Genomic DNA, 16,093 nt, shown 5'->3' with positions numbered 1-16,093 from the left:
GGGCTGATTGGGGTTCGGATGTGTAAAAGCACTTTTAGACAGTGTATGTTCGTCTTGTCTGGATATCACCTTCACCTTCTGTCAACTAATGATGTAATAGATCAGCAATCAGCGGTCACACTCTCTCACTACCTGTCTCACACACATGTAGGTAAATAGTCAGTATCCTTGGAGTAACCTGACACCATAGACACAGTGGTAGTACAGGAGTTCACGTAACAACTCCTGTGGGTTTAGATCCAACTTTCAGTCACTTAGAAAGCTAAATGTTTAAAGCAGCGGTCTCCTAACTCATCCTTGAGGGCCACTGTCCTGCAGAGTTTAGCTCCAACCCCAATTAAACACACCTGAACCAGTTAATCAAGGTCTAATTAGGCATGCTAGAAACTTCCAGGCAGGTGAGTTGAGGTAAGTTGGAGCTAAACTCTGCAGGACAGTGGCCCTCCAGGACCGAGTTTGGAGACCCCTGGTTTAAAGGGATAGTTTACTCACCCTCGTCATTTCAAACTAGTATGACTTGCTTTTTTATGTTGATTCATATAACCGCTAATCCACACCAGCTCTACACGTGCACTTACACACACTTCAGTCTGTCGCCGTTGTCCTTGATGAGCCGAGAGCGCTGGAATGTTCAGTATTCCACGAATGCCCATCATGTGTGAGAGTATGCTGGGGTTTTAGTGTGTAGAGGAGCAGAGGAGCACGGGGCCTTTGCCACCCCGCCATCCCATTACCTCAGCCTGCTCCGGCAGGGCTTTAACCTTGGCAGGCACGCTGGAGGAGAGAGGGTAATTCTAACCTTAAAAACCTGCTGATTAAAGCTAGTTTTGTGGAATTCGATTCCACTTAATGCCTTTGGCCCTGAGCCCAGAGGCCTGGCATTAACATCAACAGACACTGTGTCTTCTGCCCGAGAGACGTGCTCAGGCGTGCACACACACACACACACACACATTTGTTGTACTGTCACGAGTGTGGGTAATACGCACACTATTCCTCCTCCTTATCTCTTTTTCTCTCTCTCCATGTGTGCAATGATATTGGACGGCCTTAGGTGTACAATATTTCCTCTGTGTTATTGTTGTGTTTGTGATATTGATGTATGGCTGTGTTTACTTGTCCAGCTCGAATAATTAATTCCCCCTTTCGGGGTTTGTGTATAAACTGTTTTTGTTTATTTACAATGTGCAAGGTATTTTTAGAAACCAAATTACCATAAGGCTTTTTTTTTTGTGCAGGCGGTTTTGTGTGGTGCCAATCATGGTCTCCTTACATTAATTTATTGAGTTTGAGTTGCGACGGCAGAGGTGTTGTAGGATAAAGAGATGGCTAAACTCAATGAGATGATAATGCTCACAAGAGATGATACTAGAAGATGATACTAGCAGGGTTAGAATTTGAATTGAGGTAGCAAACATTATCGAGAATTCCAATTCCAAATTATATTCAAAGGATTGTTTACTCAAAAATGAACTTCTTTCTTAATCCTTTTATCATTTACTTACCTTATGTTGCCTATATAGCTGACTTTCTTCTATTAACCACAGTAGTGTTGTCAAAAGTACCAACCGCGATACCAAGTCGGTACTGAAGTTTTAAAAATGTGACACTTTGAGCGTTGTTGAGCAGATTCGTAAACACCTCTGATTGGCAATTGTGTTCACGCACTCATCAGATATGTCTGTGATTGGCTACAGTGATCAACGCTTCAACAACATGTTGTAAATAGACATTCGTGTGCTTTTAAACGCTGCCATGCATTGATCATTGCAGCCAATCACAGACATGATTGATGAGCGTGTGAACACAAAGGCCAATCAGAGGTGTTTACGAATCCACTCAACAGTGCTCAAAGCGTCACATTTGGTACTTTTGACAACACTACAACAGATATTTTGAAGAAAGTTGGTAACCAAACAGAATGAATGACCATTGACTTCCATTGTAAAAAAAAAAACTTCTGAGACATTTCTCAAAATATCTTCTTTTGTGTTCCAAAGAAGAAAGTCGTGCAATTTTGGAATGATATGAAGGATGGGTAAATAATGACAGAATTTTAATTTGGGGTAAACTGTCCCTTTTAGAAAGTAAAATGTAATTCATATACAGTAAGTACTGGGTTTGTCAAAACAAGATTTGAATGATGGCTTGACAGAAATTGTCTGAAAGTTTAAATAAGTTTAAATGCCTTTACCATTTTTCTATGGCTGTTTTTATACAATGCACAGCTCTGCCACACTTTGACGTTCAGAAGTCTTGGAAGTTATCTGTGTGTAAAGAAAGTTAGGTTGTGATTGGCTCTGTGGCAGTCTGAGTCTTAGTGACAGCCTGTTACTGCTTCAGCTAGCCATATGGGTTCAGTAAGGTAGGTATAGACCTGTTCTTCCTTGAAAGAGACTAAATAACTTGCAGGACAGGAGACAGGAGACATATTTGTGTCTTTGCCTCAGGCTCAATCCACAGCCCTTAGGCAGGTCTACTTATAGATGCCTGATTGATAATACAGGAACTTGATCTTCTTAATGAAATGGTGACTCTGCAATAGATCTGACAGCACGAGGTTTCATAACCAGGACATACTTGTGAGGGTTTGCGTGTCATGTATGCATATAGTTATCCAGATCTGTTCAGTATTGCTGAAAGAAGAGTAAGGCATGACAAATGTACATGTTCAAGTGATTGGTAATAGATTTGTCTTGATTATCTACAAGGTCTCGGCTCACTATATCACTCTACGAGGCAATTCATCAAGTTGTCGCCAATGCGCTTTCAAATTGTATGATTGAGTATTCCCAACTGGATTCACTGTCTGATAAATTATTCCTTGTGTAGCGATTGCTATAAGACAAAACTCTATCAAGGTTAGTGTGGGGTTTGGTATAGATGCTATATGAGACTAGAGAGACACTCTGTGGTGTCTGGTTTTCCTCATAGGCTTATGGGCCTCAATCAGGGTTGGCACAATATTTAATTTGATGCAAATGAAAATGAGGCTATGAGGTATAGAATATGAGTCTGTTTAATAAGGCAAGACAGGCAAAACCATTGTTTTTTCTGATGCACTGAGTCATAAATCTCCACTTCAGTAGGACTTACATGCACCAAACTTTCCAGTTTTATTTCTATATCTATATTCTGAATATGTTTACAGAGAGGTTTGTTTTTATATCATTCACCTGATTTATATAACATTTTATTCCTAAAAATATGGTGATTTTTTTTTCTGGCTGTTGACAGTATTTTCTGATTTATGGCGTGATAAAAAGAAATATCCCCTCTGTAAAAACATTTAACTCTAATACTATGTAATACAAAAAAAAACAATATTAAACCTGACTTTATCCAGTGTTTAGATTTCCCTTCTGAAAATGTATCCAAATTAGTGCATATTTCATCAGATTTCAGCATATTTAAACATAACCTTTCAGAAATCTTGCAATACAAAACAATTGTCTTAATGTGGTGTGATTAATCATCTAGGAAAAGTATGTTGATTTTTGTTAGTTTTCTAGTCATTTTATGCTACTCACCTGTATTGTCTTGCCTATGTTGCAATATTGAATACTGTACAATGTATTGAACAGACTGCATGTCTATTCCTCACAGCCTTGTTTTCATTCGCATCACATTAAATGTGGCATCTACCCTGGCTGAGGTTCATCGTGAGCTTCCATTATCAAAATTGCACATATTGTCACATCATAAAACAGCAAATTGGCACCATACTTAAGATGCCATGGTCTGATTAAGAGTGCCTTCACACTTCATTATGGCCTAATGAGAGAGTCTTCGGCAGGTTGGACACCTTGCATTCACTGCCAGCTCGCCTGCTTTGATTGATGGGTTCGTGTAACACCTCCTATGAAGATGTGCACAATTGGCATGTCCCAATCACAACTCAACTGTCTGACCATGTAACATCTGATTAAAGTGTCCTTCCTCTCTGATGACTCAGATTTTTTTTTTAATCAGCACTTATTACTTTTAGACAGACAGAAATTCTGATCACAATGTTTATACACATTTTTTCCTGTGGTCAATCCGTCTCAAGTGGTCCAGTGTTCAAGGTTGCTTGAACATTTTTAATTAAAAAAACTGTTGGCTTTGAAATACCACTATATAGAGGTAATCACTCAATCAAACTACCAACTTTACAATTTTGAACCACTTGAAAATGACTGACCCCGCAATTTTTTTTTTTTTATCTCAAATGGCCCATTTCACAAAAGAAATCTCATCTCATCAAGTTTGTCTGTTTTAGATGTACATTGAGAACTGTTTGTAATTTGTAGTCTTGCTGCTGCTTCAAATGATGAGTAAGTCAGATTGAGAAATGGAGAGAAGTCCTGCGTGATTGTGGGAATATAATTATGCCTTAATTGCTTGCCATTTGATGTGCTGTCATTTGTCACAGCCCACAGACAGCAAATAATGGCTTCTGTCATTGTCAGTTTGTCACATTGCCACGCAGCCTTGAGAGAGAATCAGCAAAGAGCTGAATAATATTTGTCCTGATTTACTGATAAGCTTGTCTGTGTTAGAGGTTTACGGTTTTCTCATTTGCTTTGTTGTGCATATTATATCATCAAATATTCAGGGAGAATGCGAGATGGTCAGCCTACCTGTTCCTGGAATTGTTTGTGTGTGTGTGAGTGAATGTATTTTACTGTTTTTCTCTTCAGAAACCTCATGACAGAAGCCCAGTTAACCTAATAAACAGAGGCTTCCTAGGGCTGATTTATTCACTCTCCAGAACACAGTGTGTATAAAAAAAATATATTGTTGAAAAATTAAACAAAAATAGAATACGATGTTAAATGATTCATAATAAAATATATACAAATATATGATGATAATGTAATTTAAAAAATATTTGTATTTTTTGTGCTTATGGTATCACGGCATTAGCTTAGCAACATGCTAACAGCAAAATCTATTGTGAGTCAAGTCTCCCTTCCAGAGCGCTGTTTGTTCGGCACGAGAAGTTGTTGCCGATCTAAATCACTCCAAACCAGTCACATTTGAGGTTCAGTGACTGTCAGAGCTGCCTATGTAGGCAACATACAGGCTTGCTAGGTTTTGTAACAGAGCTATACTGTTGAGTATGTGTGTAAGCCCTGACAGTGTGCAAACAGCGTGTGTGTAGCCGATGGATGGTTTACATTGATTCCCGTATCAGCTCTGACAGGTGCTACAGTCTGACACGGCCCAGGCGTCTTGTTTATGCCTGCTGAACACTTTGTGTATTTCTTAAATTGAGTAAACAGAAGCTGCCTGGGGCTAATTTATTCACTCTCCAGTCCGCACAGTGTGGTGAACAGTAAGGAACCGCACACACCTGTCAATACTGCTGAACAGACACTCGGAACGCTCGGCCTGGTACATATAGCAGACATCCACATATAGACATTATCTGTCAGATGCAGATGGAGAAATGTGTTCTCATATGTTTGGATCCAGATCTGGATGGAAGCTCAACTTATAAAAGTAGTGGCGTTTTGACGGACTTGTGAAATGAAGAGGCACTGCTTCCCTTGCCTTCTCTGAGAAAACGCCCCTGGTAGAAAGCTTTGCAGAGATCTCTGTCTGTCTGGCCCTCTCACACTCTTTCTCTCTCTGTATAGAGGAATGGATGACAGTACAGGATTAGCAGAGGAGTAAGCTGGAACCTGTGAGATACACAGGACCTCAATGCTCTGCTGAGTATAGTGTTTGTTTGCTCATGAGTATCTGAGTGCATTGACACGGCCAGGGAGTTTGTGTCAGCACAAAGACACACTCGCTTGTTTGTTTTATGCTGCTGCTGGTGATAGAAAGAAAGCGAGATAGAGAAAGACTTTATCTATGTTCTGAATGGATTACTGTCTTACTACTAAGTGAATACTTTGCCGTATATAACTATATATGTACCTGCTACATGATTGTCACATGACCTCACTACGTTGCATGTTTAATTCAGCAAGTGGTGTACAGTTATCATTACAAAAATAAAATGGTTGTTAATGCATTTTTAACCTTTTGTCCCACATATGGGATTTAGAACGTTCAGCGACGTCACATAACTGCCAGATTCAAACTATGCTTTCGCGCTTTGGCTGTGAGACGGACACGCTCAGCGCTTGTCATATATCACAACTATGCAGTGTTTTCAGCCACATAATGTTTTTTTTTTTAACGTTTCAGACATTTGAATACACATAAGCACCAGTAAAACAATACATTTAGATTTTGTAAAATACACACTGATGTCAAACATCACTGGAAGCAGCAATAACAATCCATTCTAATATAATTTGCAGACGTTTATTCATATCAGACACATATAGTGGGCCTAAGTAACTATACTCTATTATTCTTCCAGTTCACCAGCCACTTACTTGCATGTATTTCAGGAGAAAATGATGAATTCACATGCTGTAAATCCGACTGACAGGACTCTTCGAACTGCGGCGCAAACTAAGATGGCGGCGTCCATCTCGCATTATAGATCAAGATAAAGATCCTTTATAAAGGTTTTTAAAGTCCCCCTGAAATCAAAAGTTTTTTAACTTTTAGTATGAATATGTTAGCCTTAAGGTTATGAATAAGCTGGTGTGTCCCAAAACAATGACAAAATTCGCTTTTAGGAGATATAAGCATTCAAAACTTACAGTCTCTCACTTCTGCTAAAATGGATCACGGATTTTCATGACATGACATTGCACTTCAGCTTCTCATTAAATCTTCTGTCCAATCAAATGCTCTCTAGAATCTGTAGTCCCGCTCCCTCCTACACTATCTACAGACAAGCTGCGGCTGAAATCGGTCATTTGTTCACACATTTTCTACATGGTGAATGGCACATAGTGCACTATATATAGAATAGGGAACGATTCAGACAGTGTAAATATGCTTTCCATTGACGCGAATGAAGTACGTTTTCGCGTTAGTATAACGTGAATTGCCGCAGCACGAGCACAGTCTGCTCTGGCCCAGGGACATGAGAGCACAGAGCGGATCATATCCGTCAGCTCAGTCCATGAAAGGTATCGGACCCATTTGAATTCTGCACAGAATCATATATTTTAAAGTGATATAGAGGAGTTTAGGAGGAGAAACGGTTAGATATTAAAAGGAAACAGAGGTTTTACTGAGTTTAACGGCTTTGGCCGAGCTGTGATATAAACGAAACGCTATTGGCTATTTTTAAAAAAGGGGCGGGGCTTTTCGATATATCGCTCTGTCTTCCTGTTTCAGTTGAAATCACGTCAACACATTGAAAAATGCTGCGCATTCCAAGACACTTCAGCGGGCCTTTAAACGACAAAACACACTCACACATTTGAGAATCTAAAATAACGATCGCCTTAAAAAACTCACTCTGGGGGGTCAGCTAGAATATTTTAAACTCACGCTTGAAAGGGTTAATGCATTTTTTAAATGTATTTTTGTGGGTAGTGGGGGGGGGGGTGTTGTTGTTGTATACACTGTATACAACAACATACAACAACAACAGTGTATACAAGAGTATACACTGGGTAAAAGACATTCATATTAGTCGTCAGTATGGGCCCGTAGTGTGCAGTATATTATTATTTATATTTTAAGCTTGAGTATATACAGTATATATCTTGAGAGCACTAGTATGCAGGCATGCCATTCCAGAAATAACATCTGTGTTTTTGCTTTTATGCTTACACAAAATCAACTGTATTATGTAAAAATATATGGTTTTGTAGAAACAATCTTGCTGACGAGAGGAGAGTGAGTTCCTCCTGCCAAGGCTAACAAGATTTTTCTCAAGGATTGATCCTTCTCCTATCTAGGAATTGCCAAGGCTCTGATCTTTTGTAGAGCTCTCTTGAAACGGTATTGTGAAGAGTGCTTTAGAAATACCTATTTCAATTGAACTATAGTTTTCATTTGCACACTTTGTGATTTTAACTTTGGTTTAGTTTTGTACACCCAACACTGGACACACGATCCTAATCGTATGCCACATTAGCTTGTCATTGCAGTATAACGGTGCCCTTAACCTTCCAAAGTTCTTCCAAAAAAGTCCATTATTTCTTAGCGTGTGGTATGTGTGTGTGTGTGCCTGTGTGTATCTGCAGGCATGTGTGTACATGTGTGCATACATCCATGCAAGTGTGTGTCTGTGTGTGTGTGTGAATGCATCAAGACTGCTTTGTTTTCCAATTCTCCGCAGGTAAATAAATATTCCCTGTGTGCATTGTAGAGGAGCCGTAACCATAGAAATGGATATTTGATTTATTCCAGAAAGAGCCAAGCTCTTTGGCTTGAGTGCTTGCAAATAATATGTTTGGGTAGAAAGCCGGCACCCAGCAACAGCACAACATCACAGATGTCTTTTCAAAATCACATGACTCATTTCAGGCCCTGGCAGACCTCTGAGTGTCCTGTCCGTTCCCTGGCCACATGGGCGAGAGTCACTCCTCAGCCTGTACGGGTCACTAATGCTAGCAGTGTTGGAGAGGAACTACTGTAATTGAAAGTGGCGGCAATACTAACATATTTTATATGAAATATATGATGTTCAATAAAAAAAAAGAAAAAAAAAAAGATTTCTTTAAAAAGAAATCTTACCTCGAAATTTTGAATGGTATAGTGTATGTAGCACTGGATATATGATTTATTCTAGTGAATCATTTTTGAATCATTTACGTACATGAGTGAACAGTTTGAACAAACCAATTCAAAAATGATTATTGTAAATAAACTGAATTAGATTAAATATTTATTCAATTTAATTATTAATTCATTTAAATCTTAGGTGTATTCTAGTTTTTTGTTTTATTTAGAGTAAATCTGCTGAATTGTCTGTTAAAAAACATAATTTTCTATTCAAGTTTAACACTGTCAGAGAGCCGGACCCCCATAACCCCTACCATACCCTTATTTTTCAGACATGGCCATACACCATGGGACAGGGTCAAAGGGTTCTTTACTAACCATGTGGTTCTGTCTGTGTGTTTTTTCCCCAGTGTCTGTACGGCTGTTACGTCCACTCCTCCATCATCCCTACCTTCCACCGCAGGTGCTACTGGCTTTTACAGGTAAGACTGCCAGAGACTTGGACACCTGTTGGGAACTCAGTTACCTATTGTTATTTTTCTGAAGCCATCATATTTTTACCCCTCTTTTTCCCCTTTTCATTTGGAGCCGAGCTGCACACCTTCAAGTATAATTCAGCTGTAATGGAGACAGGCAGGGAGATTAAACATTAACCCCTCAGCCCGCTGGAGCCTGAGCTCACCCACTGATCAAAGCTAACCTCGAAACTACAGCCCAGCACAGAGAAAGGTCCAGAGAGGAATCGCATGCAGATGAAGCCTTTAAAAGAACGCAAAAGAAAGATATTCATGCTTTTTAATGACATATACTAAGGATAGATTCACAAGTGACAACAATTGTTGATCATAAAACACAATAATTGCGTGACTTTTTTGTTTTTTCAACCTAAAAACATTTCACACATCAAAATCCAGTAACAATATTCAATTGATTTTTTATTTAATATTTTTAATTGCTGTGTCATTTTGATTGCACAGTATCAATCGAATAACCAGACAGCAATTTGATTCAACATTTTGAATTAGTGTCACATTTTTTAATTAAAAGGGTGGTTGATTATAATTTCACTTTTTTGTGTAATGTGTGTGTATGTTGCTGTTTGAGCATAAACAACATCTGCAAAGTTATGACGCTCAAAGTTCAATGCAAAGGGAGATATTTTCTTTTACAGAAATCGGTTTTTAAGGACTACTACAAACGGCTGGTAGGGACTACAATGACCTTCTTCCCTGGTTAGTGACATCACTAACCCTAAAATTTACATAAACCCCGCCCCCGAGAACACGCAACAAAGGGGGTGAGGCCATGTTGGGCTGCTTTAGAGAAGAGGAAGAGTTGTTGTAATAGATTGTTGTTGCCATGCTGTCATTTTACACCGGACAGCTTCACAAACGAGGGTCAATTCAACGCTGGATTTGCACAAAAGATGACGGCACATGCTAGTTGAATCAACTCCACAGCAACTACATAAATTTATCCACTAATCATTCAGAAACGTCTAAAAGTTGTAACTTCTTCCTGAGTCTCTCCATCAGTGTCGGTTTGAACAATGTAAGGCTGAACACCGTTACTGACAATCCTCATTTTGGCTGTGTGAGATTCTCCAGCTTTGTTGTTGTTGCAACCGAAGCGCAAGCTGTTAAAGCTCCGCCCTCTTCTGGAAAGCGGCCGGAAGCAGCAGCTCATTTGCATTTAAAGGGACACACACAAAAACGTGTTTTTGCTCACACCCAAAAAAGGGCAAATTTAACAAGCTCTAATAAATTATCTATGGGGTATTTTGAGCTGAAACTTCACAGACACATTCTGGGGACACCAGAGACTTATATTACATCTTGTAAAAGGGGCATTATAGGTTCCCATTTAAAAAATAACACGTCCATAGCACAAACAATGCAGGTCATACTAGTTGAAGTTTAATAGATGTTTGTTTAGAGCTCTAACCCTAAACATGAACAAAAGCAAAAGTGATGCTTGCCATAGCAGCCACTAATTAAGGTTAAAAACACTGTTTTCTAGAGTTTACTGTGACACAATATGCTCCTAACTGGAAGAACATTAGTGCTTTGGCGTCTTACTTATTATAGGCTTTGAAATTGTAGCAACATTTCCATCTTCTGAGAAACATTATTCTCAGTCTGTCCCATGTTTTCTCAGTATCCTCTAAGCTGACTCATGTTCTGCTTCACTGCCGCTTCAGGTGCTCAATTTCTTTCTCCAGGATAGAGCAAGTTGTTCCAGTATGACTATGTCTTACACATATGGTATCAGTCTTTGGGGCTTGGTGGCAGCCTCACTGTGTTCCAGTAATCTTAGGCCACACAGTGTCTGTTCGCTGATTGTCTGATACAGTACATACTGCTCAAAAATCTCATCAGAGTTTTATTCAGCAAGGGCACAAAATTTACATTAAAAATGGTAAGCATTAGAAACATTTGACGAACCCAAAAATCTGACTAACCCCATACTTTTTAGCAGTAGCGTAAATATGAAACAACCTCAAGCTGATGTGAGTCAGGCGAATTTCTTTCTCTCTTAGCCAGAATAAGACCCTAATGTGGACCAGACCTTTTGTTGTTTAGTCAAAATTCTGTCTATGCGACACCACTGTCCCAGAGAGCAGATTCACAAAGGTTACATGGCCGCTAAATATGCACATAACCCAATCCGAGCACAGCCAAGTCTCAAACGATGACACAAAACTACATTTTCAGGGAATGTGATCATAGAGAGGGAGCGAAAGAAGAGGGAAGCGTACAGAGACTGCAAGTGTGGCTGCCTTTTTATCCAGTCTAGATCTTCTTTATTGAGAAAAGTCTCAGTAATAAGACAGGGGAGGAGAGGAGGTAATGAGAAAAGAAGCCTATGAGGAATCTCGGCACTCCTTCCCTCTAAAACGCTTTTCCCTCAGATAGCGCCTCATTCTTCTAGGCATGTCTCGGTGGTATTGCACAGCTCTGCTCTTCTCGCTCTGCATAACGGCAGAGATCTGCTGAGGGGACGTATTATCGCCTCTTACCCAGAATGCTTTGCGCCTCGTTGGCCCTTCTAAAAAGTTCTCACTCACGCAGAATAGACTTTCTAGGAGAGGGAATGACTGTTTAGAGATTCGAGGTGTTAAGGGCATATTATCTCTCACACACACAGCACATACACACACTCCCTCTGTGACTGTCCTGGTACCGCACTTGATTGATTTAATCGCTCCACGTCTCATTCTCTTGTTTAGTGCTAATCGAATGTAATTCCTCGGCTCTCCTTCTTCATCAAATCCTACATTACGGGGCTGAGGTGTGGCGGCCGGGGACACAGACCCGGATATCATTATTATATTAATATGGCTGAATGTGAGGCCACACTTCATTTGTCTTCCAGGCTGGCGGATCTTTAGAAAGTGGTCAATAGCCTTTGCCGAGACCTCTTTATTGTGCGAGAGGAGAGGAGAGCCAGGCTATGTTGGGTAATGAAATGACTCATAAGACAGAATATTTTCCAGATTAATCAAGAAACTGGCAGCAAACCTGCAACCGCCTCCACCCCCATGTCTCTCTCTCTGTTTATCTCTCTCCCTGTTTCTGTCTCCCTCCCGAGTCTTCTCCCCATGATTGATGGCAAGGTATGGCTTCTCCGCTGAGGATCCGGATGAGTTGGACCATGTATTCCAATATACATCCCACTTCACATACATGCTCATTAAAATAAACAAGCATGCTCACATAGAAGGAGAGATGGATGCTCTGTTTTTCTCATCACGATCTGTCTTACACACACTGGCTGTCAGAGCCACTAAATTTGGCATAGAGTGCTGGCATGTCAAGAGCTGTCCGTGGTGCTGAAAACTTCCTAAACTGTTATTCAGGAGCTCCAAAAGAAGTGCACTTTACAGACTTTATGACGAGCTTTGAAATCTCTCCATTACTTAAAAGTCGACCACGGCACGTACATGTTGTGCTTTAAAAATCAGTATTACGTTTCCATTTTCTGACTTGATCTAATGAGGAAAAGCTGAACTCCCTCATCTCGTCATCTTCTTTTTATTTGTTTGTGGCCGCTAGGCTGGTGTAAATTAGCCCGAGGCGTGAGGCAGACTCTTCCTTTTTGTCCGGACAGGCGCCGCTCTCCATTTATTTATTCATAGACGGTTGTTTGTGTAGCCACACCAAATTTGTGCTGGAGTCGGCGCGCCCCTGACCGCACACTTCCCGGGCTCAGAGTAATGTATATTTAACATTGCTCACGCTCCCAGACAGAGTCATTTATGAGACAAAGCTTCATTAGACTGTTTTAACAGATGGGGACATTAATACAGCCCGTGTTTGCTTGTGTTTGTTATTGCCGGATTGTTTAGGGTGCTGAATACACAAAAGAGAAATGATGGTGTATTGATTTCCGGGCCGTGGGATTAATGTCTGTTATGAGGTGCCGATGTGGTAAGTTGAAAGTTTATGCTGTCGCATGGATCAGCAGCTGAGTATTGATTGAGAAGTCTTCGGACTTGTGGCTTGCAGCTACTGTAAGAGAACAGGTGAGTAGGAGTTTAAGTCTGGTGGCTGACCCTGGATGTGTGAATTATACAGTATAAGAATATTTGGATGCTGGTAGTTAGCTTTCTGAGTTTGGGCTACAAACAGCAGCTTTAGAATGTGAAGGGCAAGAGTGTGTCTTGCTTTAAAATGCACACGTACACATGGATCTCAGTCCAGGGCTGTGCATTAATATTCAGACACTGTTCATTCACACGCCCTCTTGACTCATCCAGCTTTCTGCACTGATTCAGGTCATATATGCTGCAGAACCCCTGTACAAAATAACAAATATTGTATACGTGCCTTCAGCCAGCTGAAAGTTAACATCTTGAGGCTATAAAATGTAAACTGCTAAACTAGTCTAGATATGTTTATAGGTGATTTTGTGGTTTGTCCACCTCCTGCATGTGGCCAGCTGCCAGTGAATAATTGGACCTGAGTAGAGTAAAATTTAAGTTCTGCAAACTGTCTCGCAGCTGATATTTTCTCTGCATTTCCATAGTTTTTTGGAGAATAATGCCTCTAAGGTGCACATACTGACTGAGCTTGTCAACATAGCTTATATAATCTATATTATATGTTTTTTTTTTTATTATAATCTTTTAGATTTTTTTTAGTTATGAATGTCAGAAAGTTTTCTCAGGGTTATTCCTTTTTATTTGAGCAAAATGTGCATATTTATAAAAGGATAAAAAAATGAGATATTTTTAAAAGCTTACTGACATTTTCAAATGTGTAATTATTTTGAATAATATATATACACATACATATTTACTTTAAGCCCTTTAAATTATATCATTTTTTTTTAGAAATTGATTGTTCAGCATAGAATAAATATTTCAAAGTCATTGTCTGTATTTTTGAATAACTTAATATAGCTACACACACACACACACAAAAAAAAAAGCAAATCTTCACCGTGATCAGACTTTAAGAATTCTATGTTTCTCTCTCTTCAGGCCTTCTCTCAGGTTCACACCATTTTTCGTGTTTTAGCGCATGGTTTCAGTCACCCGCAGAGCTGCTGTGTCAGTGCTACATAAGGCCACATCAGAGTAGAGCACATGGGACCTCCTCTATAACAATCCCCTCATCCGTAAACATCAGCGTCTCCCTCTCCCACACCTGCCTCCACCTGCTCTTCATCATAGCAGCGGTCCAATTTCCCGTCATTGTGCGTCAGCTGTCCCAGTAGCCCGCTCTCTCATCTCCATCCATCTCGGCCCACAGCCTCTGTCGTACACACTCTCCGACTCACAAGACACCCCTCTTACACACAATCCTCGTGTACCGTGTACCCATTCTCACACACTTAGCATATTAAACACATTTCTATTCATGATGCTTAACATTATTTATTCTAGTTGGACATGTCCCTAAATCAAAATCCTTCAAGATCAGTCTGTTTTTAGAGTTATGTTTTTAGAATGTTAGACCCAAATTCTTGCAAACAGTTCTTGCTATGCAAGCTCAATTTCATGCACTGTTGCATTCTGAAATGAGCCGCAAGTATGTGTTACATTGTCAGCATTGCCACAAGGGGCGCTATAGCTGACATAATCTTAATCACTGTTTTTCTATGGTTAGTTGTCTTGTTACAGTCAGCTTCTGATATGACACAGGTAACAGTCGTTAAAGGATTAGTTCACTTTGAAATGAAAATGAGCCCAACCTTTACTCACCCTCAAGCCATCCTAGGTGTATATGACTTTCTTGTTTCTGACAAAGAGAAATATTAATAAATATCCTGACGCATCCGGGCTTTATAATGGCAGTGATAGGGTTCAGTGAGTCTGAGCTGAACAAAGTGCTTCCATCCACATCCATCCATCATGAACGTGTACTCCTCACGGCTCCAGGGGGTTAATAAAGGCCTTCTGAAGTGAAGCGATGCGTTTGTGTAAAAAAATATCCATATTTAAACAAGTTATGAAGTCGAATATCGAGCTTCCGCCAGACCGCCTTCCATATTCAACGTACGCAGAAAGTGTAAACCTCTTGCAGTTCACAGAGCTTACGCTACATCATGCACCTTCCCTGTTAAACTTACAGAAAAAGTGTAATTGATGCGACGCCAGTTTATACACTTTCTTCGTAACTTGTATACAGAAGGCGGTCTGGCGGAAGCTCAATATTTGACTTGAGCTAAAGTCATACAGGTTTGGAACGACACGAGGGTGAGTAAATGAGCAAACTTTAATTTTTGGGTGAACTACTGTATCCTTTAAGTGGCTTGATCACACAAACATTTCTATCAGCTTTAGCATTAAATGGGAGAGTTCACCCTAAAAAGGAAAATTCTGTAAACATTTAGTCACCCTTATGTTGTCTCAAACTCATAAGGCTTTGGTTAACCTTTAAAACACAATTTCTTTTTTGTTTTAGTCCGTCCTTTGAAAGTTCAGGTAACCAAAAAGGTCATAAAGGCATCATAAAACGAATCCATATGAATCAAAGGAATTAATCCAAGTCTTGTGAAGAAATACAATCACTTTAAATGAAAGATTTAATTTAGGCTTTTATTCACATATGAACACGCATACATCGAGCACATCACATATGGTAAATATGGAAGCTCAAACGTGTGTGCGTGATGCACGAAAACCAATGAGGTTTGTTCTAGTGCACGTGACGCACACACAAGCTTCTGAGTTTATCATACTGTATGTTATGCGCTTTATGTATGTGTGTTTATACAAGAATAAAAGCCTAAATCAAATTGATTTGTTTATGACCTTTTTGGGTTTTCTGAATTTTGGTTCCTTGGACTTTCAATGGAGGTACGGAAACCTCTCTGGTTTCATTAAAAATATCTTAATTTGTGTTTAAAAGATCAACCAAAGTCTTTGGAATGACATGAGGGCATGTAAATTGGAATGACAGAATTTAAATTTTTGAGTGAACTATCCCTTTAAGAATAATGTTATGTGAGATGAAGCGTGTGTAAGCAAAAGTAACATATTTCAACTTTTCACACTCTCTTCCCTTCACTC

At 39.7% G+C, this 16,093-nt stretch overlaps 1 protein-coding gene across 17 annotated transcripts in view; it reads left to right on the top strand.

The window, feature by feature from the left end:
* Nucleotides 1-16,093, top strand: part of camta1a (calmodulin binding transcription activator 1a) — a 394,274-nt gene that overhangs the window by 297,116 nt on the left and 81,065 nt on the right. For all 17 annotated transcript variants that reach the window (XM_051880160.1, XM_051880166.1, XM_051880173.1 and 14 more), the window contains one exon: nt 8,985-9,056. In XM_051880160.1, coding sequence (XP_051736120.1) covers nt 8,985-9,056 — 72 coding nt within the window. The remainder of the gene's footprint in view (nt 1-8,984; nt 9,057-16,093) is intronic.

This window comes from Ctenopharyngodon idella, chromosome 22 (assembly GCF_019924925.1).
Source record: "Ctenopharyngodon idella isolate HZGC_01 chromosome 22, HZGC01, whole genome shotgun sequence".
NCBI classification, from domain to species: domain Eukaryota; kingdom Metazoa; phylum Chordata; class Actinopteri; order Cypriniformes; family Xenocyprididae; genus Ctenopharyngodon; species Ctenopharyngodon idella.
Note: the sequence above shows the minus strand (reverse complement) of the source record. Positions and strands in the feature narration are given on the sequence as shown.